General features: G+C 42.0%; 2 protein-coding genes across 3 annotated transcripts in view; one reads left to right on the forward strand and one right to left on the reverse strand.

Moving 5' to 3' along the window:
* Positions 1–1,916, forward strand: part of afap1l2 (actin filament associated protein 1-like 2) — a 28,065-nt gene extending 26,149 nt beyond the window's left edge. For both annotated transcript variants that reach the window (XM_086064069.1, XM_086064070.1), the window contains 4 exons: positions 338–511; positions 653–840; positions 915–1,094; positions 1,219–1,916. In XM_086064069.1, coding sequence (XP_085920195.1) covers positions 338–511; positions 653–840; positions 915–1,094; positions 1,219–1,245 — 569 coding nt within the window. In that variant the 3' untranslated portion in view covers positions 1,246–1,916. The remainder of the gene's footprint in view (positions 1–337; positions 512–652; positions 841–914; positions 1,095–1,218) is intronic.
* Positions 1,917–2,055: 139 nt separating this feature from the next.
* On the reverse strand, positions 2,056–9,204 carry vwa2 (von Willebrand factor A domain containing 2). Its single transcript, XM_086064071.1, has 15 exons — positions 9,066–9,204; positions 8,683–8,728; positions 8,542–8,606; positions 7,319–7,393; positions 6,980–7,113; positions 6,801–6,910; positions 6,327–6,524; positions 6,134–6,267; positions 5,360–5,489; positions 5,227–5,282; positions 5,038–5,145; positions 4,328–4,909; positions 3,031–3,582; positions 2,731–2,853; positions 2,056–2,566 (listed from the first exon to the last, which is right to left on the reverse strand). Exons 2-15 carry the CDS (start codon positions 8,697–8,699, stop codon positions 2,436–2,438), a joined length of 2,415 nt encoding a protein of 804 aa, XP_085920197.1. The 5' UTR covers positions 8,700–8,728; positions 9,066–9,204; the 3' UTR covers positions 2,056–2,435.
* Positions 9,205–9,262: the final 58 nt, after the last annotated feature.

Consider the following 9,262-nt stretch of genomic DNA (forward strand, 5'->3'; position numbering starts at 1 on the left):
AATAATCACATTAAAATGTATCATTTTGAAGGCTTTTTGGAAGAAAAAAACCCCTAAATATTTCATATGTAATGGAAAAATAATTCTAAAATACAAGCAATTTCAATACTGTAGTTTTATTACTGTATAACAAGATAAAAAATAACATTACAAATGAGTTGGAACCAACCAATTAACCGCGCATGCCTGACCTTTTCCCCCATTCGACCATAGGGGGAGCTGTAACACCATTAATACGATACAGCATTTCAAATAGATTTTACATTTGATCCTTAGAAGATTGTACAGGCATACCTCGTGATCCAGACTGACATTTGACTCGCATGTTGATTTCCAGGCTGTCCAGGTTCCGTTGAGGGGAAGCTGGGCAAAAAACGCACAGAGGCGGACTTGGTGCGCTACAGCGACGAGCGCGAGCGATTGGAGAGACAGCGCGAGGAGGTCAGAAGCCACCTGGCCAGCCTGAAAAAGGAACGGAGGGAAACCAAAGAAGAGCTCAACGCCTGCCAAGGTAAATCCCAACTACTTAAGGCAGGGCTAAAATATTTCCACTCAAAATCCGAACGCCTGGACCCCAAAAAAAAGTCCATCTTCGAGAACATTAAAGCATCTGATTTGCATACCCGAGTACTCTTCTGTATGTTGATTTCAGATGCCAAGCAGCAGGTCTCACTGGAAGCTCGGCTGAAGCAGATCGAGGAGGCCAGTCGGCAAGCTGAGCAGCGGCGTGTGGAGGTGGAGCTGCAGCTGGTTGAAGTAAAGGAGAGCCTGAAGAAGGTGGAGGCTGGGCCCTTCACGCTGGGGACCACACTGGACAGCAATCTCCAGGACACGTCCACGGTCAGCCGCCACGAACCCGAATCAGCCTTTAAGCACAAACACATGGATTAAATACGTTTTCTGCTCACCCTCAGACAAAAACAGTGACCCCGCCTGCTCCCCAAATTGCATCATCGCCGTCCTCATCCTCCTGCCAAGCATCCAGCAGTCCCACCGGTGCAGACCCAGCATCTCCTGTCAATTCAGCCTCTGCACTAAAGAACAGGCCGGCGTCCATCATGGCCACAAAAGGCAAAGTGCTGCAGAAAGCCAAAGTGAGGCCTGTTTAAAAAAATAATAATAATAAAAAAGTAGCACACTACTGCAATCTGCTAGTTTCTGTTTGAACTAAAAAAAAAAAAAAAAAAATCACAATCAAATCCTGCTTTGTCATTACAGGAGTGGGAAAGGAAGTCCACCACCTAAAGAAGAGAGTCCAATGTCTTTCAGGTCAATCTGTTTAAGCCCGTGTGGCTAGCCCACCAAGTGGTACAGTCCAGTTTAAGTTTGTCCAGGTACGGTTTTCGTACCCGAGCTCATTTGTGTTCTTCCCATTGTTGCACAGAAGAGGCCATTCACTGTCGACCAATAAATTTGGTACTGTAGTAGAGGGTTGCTAAAAAGGTGCTCTGTACCGATTACCTCTCATGGTACCCTTGACCAATTAAGAATAAATAAAATAAAAAATGGCTGCAGCAAACTGTATTGCTTGGTGGAAAACAGGCCTTTTAGTTTGTTATACCAGACAATCAAATAAATCCGCATGAAATCGTCGTCCTCTGCACAAGAGCGTCCTCTCCGAAACCACTGGATACTTTCAAAGACTTGTTGTGCTCCAAAGGGAGGGATTTAGGTGTGGCGTGGGAGCATTCTGGCCAGTCGACTAATTGCTCTTGACCACTGAAAAGCGTCTTAAGTTTGAAACCACTGACTGTCTTTAATTGGCTACGAGTCGTCCAGGAGTTTGTAGCTTGGTTCAACATTTATGCTGGTAGCCAAGATGTAAATATATGCACGCCATTTATTCAGCCTTTTTTGGGCCTGTACTGCTAGCTAAAAATGCACTTTTTATTCAAATAAATACATACTGACTACAACGTTGGCGTAGTCATTTTTTTGGGGGGGGGGGGGTCAAATAGCACATTGAGCCCAATATTTTCTGGATGTAATGAATTCAATTTGCCTAAAAGTAAGGAGACCGGAAGATTGATTTTAGAAAACACAGTGGCTGCAAAATTCAGATTTAGTTGACTTTACTAGCAAAGGTTTCGGTAAACAATCATGGAATTTACAGAAAATGACAACATTAGGCACACGATCAAATAAGAACAGAACAAAATAAGCCTTAACAAAGAAAATAAAGCTATTATTAACTTACATGTATGTATTGTTTACCTAATGTATTACAGTGCTAAGTGTATATTGCCCCATTACCCATAATGTGATGTAACAAGTAGTGTGTATAAAACAGGGGAGGGGGTCACAAAACATTGGTAAAAAAAACATGTAGAGAGTTATGAATCATAGAAAATATTACTGAATGGTTGCTCTATAAACGTCCATGGTGTGAATTATTGGTGGATGAGTGTGTGTGTGTGTGCGCATGTGTGTGTACGTCAGGCAGCGTTTCTCCTGCGGTGCAATTTGTAGTGGCGAAGGAACTCCTGGTGGCTCTTCTGCTGACTTTTAGTCTTCCTCAGGCCAGAAGGTCTGCGAGAATCTCCTCTAGGCGAAGACCGGCTGATTGCTACAAGTACACCAAACACCCTCATTTTAGATGGAAAACAGCCATCCCCTTCTATTCCTACTCATCTTTTAAAATCATCTTTAAAATATTGCAGCCTTATATCAAGGGGAGGTCAGGGTTACCACATTTATGATTAAATGCGTTAGAAAATCAGGTCCACTGACGTATTTCACAGTGAGGTCCTTCGAAGCCTCGACACTGACAGCCAAAACTTCCTCTCGAAGGAACACACACGCCGCCATTCATACAAGGGTTGGGCTTGCAAAGGTCCACTGGCTTTTTCACCTCTGTCCAAAACGACAATATAGGAAATGTTAGAATGTCATAAAGGGTGACCACATGGTCATTTTGTGATTTAAACAAAATTACTACAAAAGCATGGAAATATTAAGTGTTGACTTTGTGTATTTCATTTCTGGAAACCTTATATTTTCACACAACATTTTTACCAGAAATCTCCTCACCTGAACACAACATCTGCGCCACCACATCCTCAAAGTATTTGAGGTCCTCGTAAAACGGCACCAATATCATGTGTTGCTCCGAGCCAGTGATTCGCAACAGGCTGTCCCTCTGCACGTCCCCGACGCCGACGACAAACAGCAACACTCCGTCCTCGCGTAACTTCCGAGCCGGAACCATAGCGTCGTCACCGCCCGAACTGTCCGTCACCAACACCACGGCCTTGTTGACCCCGGGACGCGCTCCCTCGGCCACGGTGAGGACGTCGGAGAGGACGTGGAGCAAGGCAGTGCCCGCCGACGCTACGCCGCCGACGTAGCTGGCCTGGGCTGCCGCCTTGAGGATAGTGGAGCCCGTCTCGTGGGCGTCCAGCTTGAAGACGGTGGTGGCTTTGCGACCGTAGGTCACCAGCGCCACTTGGGCCAGGTCGCGGTTGATGTCGAACTGGACGGTGAGGCTGCGGGCAAAGTCGCGCACGGTGGCAAAGTTGTCGTGGCCGACGCCGGCTGAGGCGTCCAGCACTAACACCAGGTCCACTGCTTGACCGAGACAACCTTAGAGAAAAAGAAAAAAAAATTCCCAAATTATTTGTTTGTATGTGTTTCTGCTCCATGTATGACAAAGAAGCTAATATTTGTGAGCCCATCTTATTGTGTTCCACATTATATGATAGCATTGAGCTGGCAGACTTTCATTAGATGAAATTACATGGTTTGAACATTTTGGTGTTAAAAATCTAATATACATAATATAAATATGCTACTTTGTTTTTCACTTTTACAGTACATATTAGGGTATCTAAACCAATAAAAACGCATAATTTGGATGATGTTAACACTTCTGTTTCATGACTGGATCCTAGCTAACCAATAACAATTGCAAGTTGATTTGCATGATGTTAAAAATGTTACATATAAGCTTGGTAAGTTTACAACACGTAACAGCCATACTCCTGGCGTCCACTATAACAAATAAAAACATGAGATAACCTCCCCCCCAAAATTTCCATGTTGTTCTTATGAGAAAAAATAAAAAATAAAAAAATAAAAAGAGTCAAAATCAGGTTAAAAAAAATACATAAATTACAAAGCTGAAAAAATGTGGGTCTACTGTAGCAAATTTCAAAGCCTATAAGTAATTTAAAAAAATAAGTTCCACAACAGTCCTGTAGGTGGCAGCAAAAATATGGTTGACAACTGCCAAACAACTGAATAACTAACATTTCTTTTTACTTGGTGTGTCCCTATCGCCACCATTATTAGGATTAAAATTATTTTACACAAATAAACAGAGCTCCACCTTGTGTATCCACACTGCAGATCTTAGCCTTGAGTTCAGGAATCTTGGCAGCGAGCCTTTCAGGAGAAGCGTAGGTGAGGGTCCTTTGAGGATTTCCTGTGATGTTATCCAGTTGTCCTTTCAATCTGTCCGGTCCCACCGCGATGAGAAAGAGCTCCATGTCCCGTGCGTACTTGGACGGCTCCACTACCTGGTCCGCGGATGGCGAGTCGGTCAGCAGCACCACCACATGTGGCAGGTCATCGCTTACGTCGGCGAACACGGGAGTGTTCACAAAACCGTCGCGCGTGACATATCGCAGTGCTTGGCCCGTTTTGGTCGGGCCACCGATGGGTTCCAGTGCGTCCACGGCCTTAAGCAGACCCTTCAGGTCGCCTTTGAACTTCCCCACCTGAGCTTCCACCCGAGTCTCTCCTCCAAATACAGCCAGGCCTACTTTGCTTGGTGAGTTAGAGCTGATCACGGTCTGCAGAAAGCGCTTCAGGAAGGACTTGAGGCGCAGGAAGCCTTCCAAGGTGAGTGTGGAAGATCCCTCCAACAAGAAAAGAAGGTCCACTGAACAATCTAGTGATAAAGCTGGTGCTGAGGAGAGACGATGAGAATCAACATAAACATAGAGCAACTGAAATAAATGTTTTGAAAATCCATCTATTTTCTATCTCACTTATCCTCCATCTATGCAATCAACCTTTCTGTCTGGATCTACACACCACAGTGAGGGTCTCCCCCATAGCCTGGCGGACACACACAAGTGTAGTCCTCTTGGGCTTCTGAGACGCACGTTCCTCCGTTTAGACATGGCTGTGAGTCGCAAGGGTCTAGAAAAATACACAGCAGCAATAAATTAAATAATTGACCAAATATGAGCAAAAAAAAAGAAGATAGAATAACAACTCTACCAGGACAGATAGTCCGATGGCAGATGCTCGCGTGCCTCTTGTAGGCCTTCTTGTACCTGCAACACACAAACTCATCCAACAGATTAACATGTTGATAACGGCTTCGCAGTGTATTGTGTCCATGTTTACTTGCCTGTAGTACGGACAGAGAGACGTGCTTGGGAAATACCCTTTGGAGCCTTTCCAGCACATGAAATTCCCCTGCAGCTCCTTCACGGTCTCCAATGATTTTCTTTCGCAGGCGAACGCCTCCACCTTGCAGCCTTTGGGAAAAGGATACAAGGTAATATATATATATATATAGGACTAAAAATGCTAAAAATAAATGAATTACTAAATAAATGACTGTGAAGTGAAAATAAAAATGGATATAAAAATATAATTCAAAAATGAAATACAAAAAAATTAATATAAATGGAAATAAAAACAACATATATATATATATATATATATATATATATATATATATATATATATATCCCTATATAAATAAATAAATAAAATACAAAAATATATTTTTATTTATTTAGGGATATATATATATATATATATATATATATATATATATTTTATTATTATTATTATTATTTTCCATTTGTATTTATTTTTCTGTATTTAATTTTTTAATTATAATTCTTATATCTGTTTTTATTTTCACTTTTAGTCATTTATTTATTTTTAATTTGGGCAGTTTTGGTCCTTCATAAATATGATGAGTTTTTAAAACAAAGTGGGGTACCAGCCACTGGCCATGCAATACTTATGTTAATGATAACCTAATGAGATAGTAGGCCTACTATTTTGGTGTTTACATTATGATTAAAACGGAAATAAAACACAATGGAATTAATCAACTTTTTTCAAATTTCCAAATGCCAAAGCACGAATCTGTGAGGTTTCACTCTACCTGTAGGAGTGACACCGCATAAGGAGGTGGTGGTGAGCGTTGTGTACAAGCCATTGACAGCATCATGGAAATACTCAGCAAAGAAAACATGGCTCTCCATTGGCTCACTGGCCAAAGCATGAAGCTCCTCCCATCTGGACGACAAAAAGCATCTAATGAATCATGCCCATGCCATTTCGACCATCAGGCATACCTTGGATAACGCAGGCCAACCGCAAACAAGACGACGCCTTCTTCTTTAAGCTGCGCCGCCGCTTGTATGGCGTTGTCCTGCGACATCCCGTCTGATAATAGGATGACAATGCGGGCGACGGCGGACGAGTTGCGCCCACCCGGGAAACCTTTCCAAAGCGCATACTTCAGAGCCAGGCCCGTCTGTGTGCTGCCACCTCTGTATGCCAAAATACAAAGTGTAAATGTGACATTTAAGGGAGTCTGCAATGACTGACAGCCAATTAGCATCTTGCTAATTCTTCTTGGCCGACTTCCTGTTTGAAGCTTTTGAAAATGTTGTCTTGTCAGCATGGTGACAGATCTTCATCACTTTCTTAAATATTTGCAGGCTAAAAAAAATGCCATTGACATGTCAAACTGCAAGTGAGTGATGCAGTCTTTCTAGAGAGCTTCTAAAAGCCACCATGTTGCAATTTTGCTGCATGGAACACACCTGTAAGAAATCTTCTTCAGCCGTATCTTCAGCTCTTGTTTGGTGGTGTATGAATCCAGAGCAAACTCCCACCGAGGGATGGAACTAAACTGGATGAATCCTACACGCACCTGAATGTACTCACAATGAATGTTTTGCAGTGAGATGGCGCATGACAAGGGAGAGAAGGGCCATCAAACCTTATCTGGTCCGATGTCGAGGGCTTGGCAAAGTTTCATTGCGAAATGCTTGGAACGCTCAAAGCTGCCCTTCCCCACACTGTAGGAACCATCCAAGAGGAAGAGGATATCCATGACTGCAGAGCACTGCATCACTTCCAATGGGAAATATACAATTACACACAGTGCAAATTTCAGCTCAGTGCAAAACCATTATGGACGAAAAACATGTCTGCTCAAGTCCCAAATAATCCCGACTGCCAGTGTTGTCTTTAGTTTGCGAAGCACAGCGCTAACAAGAGTTTTGAAAATCGCAATCATCGCCTTCCTCAATGCAATTAATTTATTGTGATGACCCACTCTCCCCTGCAGAGTTGATCTTCAGGATGTTATCGAGGCTGGTTTGGATTTCCAGCACCGGGGTACCCTGCTGAACTGAAGAGAACACAGAGGTTAGAGTCAACCTGACACAAACACCTGAACAACTCAAAATTGTTTAAATGCTTGTAAAAGTAAGTGGAAAAAACGACTTGGCAAAGAAGCAGAAAATACCATATATATATATCTCTCTCTCTATATATAAGGCCAAAAGTCACTATTGAAGGAAACACATGATTTACCGGTTGAATTGGAGGGCCCTAACAGCTCAAACTATGATCAAAATTTCCACTCTTTTTGTCATAAATGCTTCCCAATCCTGACCCCGATTTGAACTGCCCTGGTTCCAACATCATTGCAAGATATTCTGAACTGAGCTACTTTCTCACGACCACATGAGCCATCTTCTTCCAAAACAATCCAACAAAAAAATAAAAAATAATCAAACGCCTCAAGGTAAAATGACTACTTCCTTATTAATGTCTGCTTAATACTCGAACATCACAGTCACTGGAAATAAGTATACCGGTAATCCTTTGCGTAATATGGGGTTGAGCATTCTACATCCTCTTTGTGGAAAGGACATCTTGACGAGGTGCCGCAGTCGAGTTTGCTCAAGTTCAAAGTCCTAAAATGTTGTGCAAAAAGTACTGCAGATGGTGCTAAAGCTGTCTTTTTTTTTTAATGAGTCAAAAGATTATATTGCTCCGTGACTGACGCCGCTCGCTTTAGGCATATTTTGACAAGTCCAAGAAAAAAAAAAGAGAGAGAAAAATGTGTTGATGCATTTTAAAGAAAATACACGGGACAAGGTTTTTTTTTTTAATGGTTTGTTAATAAATCAAAAATCATTTAGCAAAACAACTTGAGTTATTGTGCAATTTAAATACAAGTAAAAATGAGAATAAATCATTCCACCATTAACACCAACAAAGCATTCTACATAGTTTAAGCTTTTTATTTTATATATGGATGACAGGGCCCATCTGTTTGTTTTGAAACTACACAAATTTGGCCCTTGAGCACAAATATTTGCCCACGCCTGCATTAAGCGTTGTTGTTTTTTGGTCAATCCACTTTGCGATGTCAAAAGGTCTCACAAAGCATTCCACACGGCATCATTAAAAAGAGTAAGTGCACTGTGTACGAGGGAGTGAAATGGAATGCAAAAGAGTTGTACAAAAAAAATAAAATAGTCAACTGACCTTGAAGCAGCAGCACTATTAGAAGAAACCCATGATGGAAGTCAACACTGAGCATATTACGACACCTGCAACAACAATGTAACACCGGTGTAGAGAAATGTTGAACTTTAAAGAGCTTACAGCAGAAGGAAAATTGCATACTTCAGTGTTTGTTCCATTTTGCCGTCCTTACTGCCGTGGCAGTTACCTGGAAAATGGCAGGAAGTACAAAAAAAAATTCTTACTAACAGTTGTCACATTCTTATACATGTAACCAGTGAACCCCTATATTTAACTGGTCTGAAATGTTGGAAAATGCCCGTAGTGCAGTGCTTTTCAATTATTTCTTGTTGAACATAAAAAGGAACTCACAGGCCACGTTAATTGTACCATAGACGTACATAAACGTTTTGATCAAGTTCCTGTTAACAGCAAGTTAAAATAACAGCCGACGTCATCATGTAAACTGAAACAATGTTACAGTTTGGTAAACAGCAAAACAACTACGTTCTGAAGCGCTGTAGAACTCATTTGTCGCCACTTACCGCATGCTTTTTTTAAATCCACTTCCCATGACCTCCTTGAGTCTTTTCCACCCTGCTGGCTTCACACACTTCTTTGCTTCCAAACTGATCTCATCCACACAAGAGAGCTGTTAACACACCTCCTCACCATACCCACCATTCATTCCACCTCCACCGGTGATCCTCCCAGCCCACACACACACACACACACACACACA

The sequence above is a fragment of the Leptonotus elevatus genome, chromosome 20 (genome assembly GCF_054856555.1).
Source record: "Leptonotus elevatus isolate MCC_2025b chromosome 20, RoL_Lele_1.0, whole genome shotgun sequence".
Lineage (NCBI taxonomy): Eukaryota > Metazoa > Chordata > Actinopteri > Syngnathiformes > Syngnathidae > Leptonotus > Leptonotus elevatus.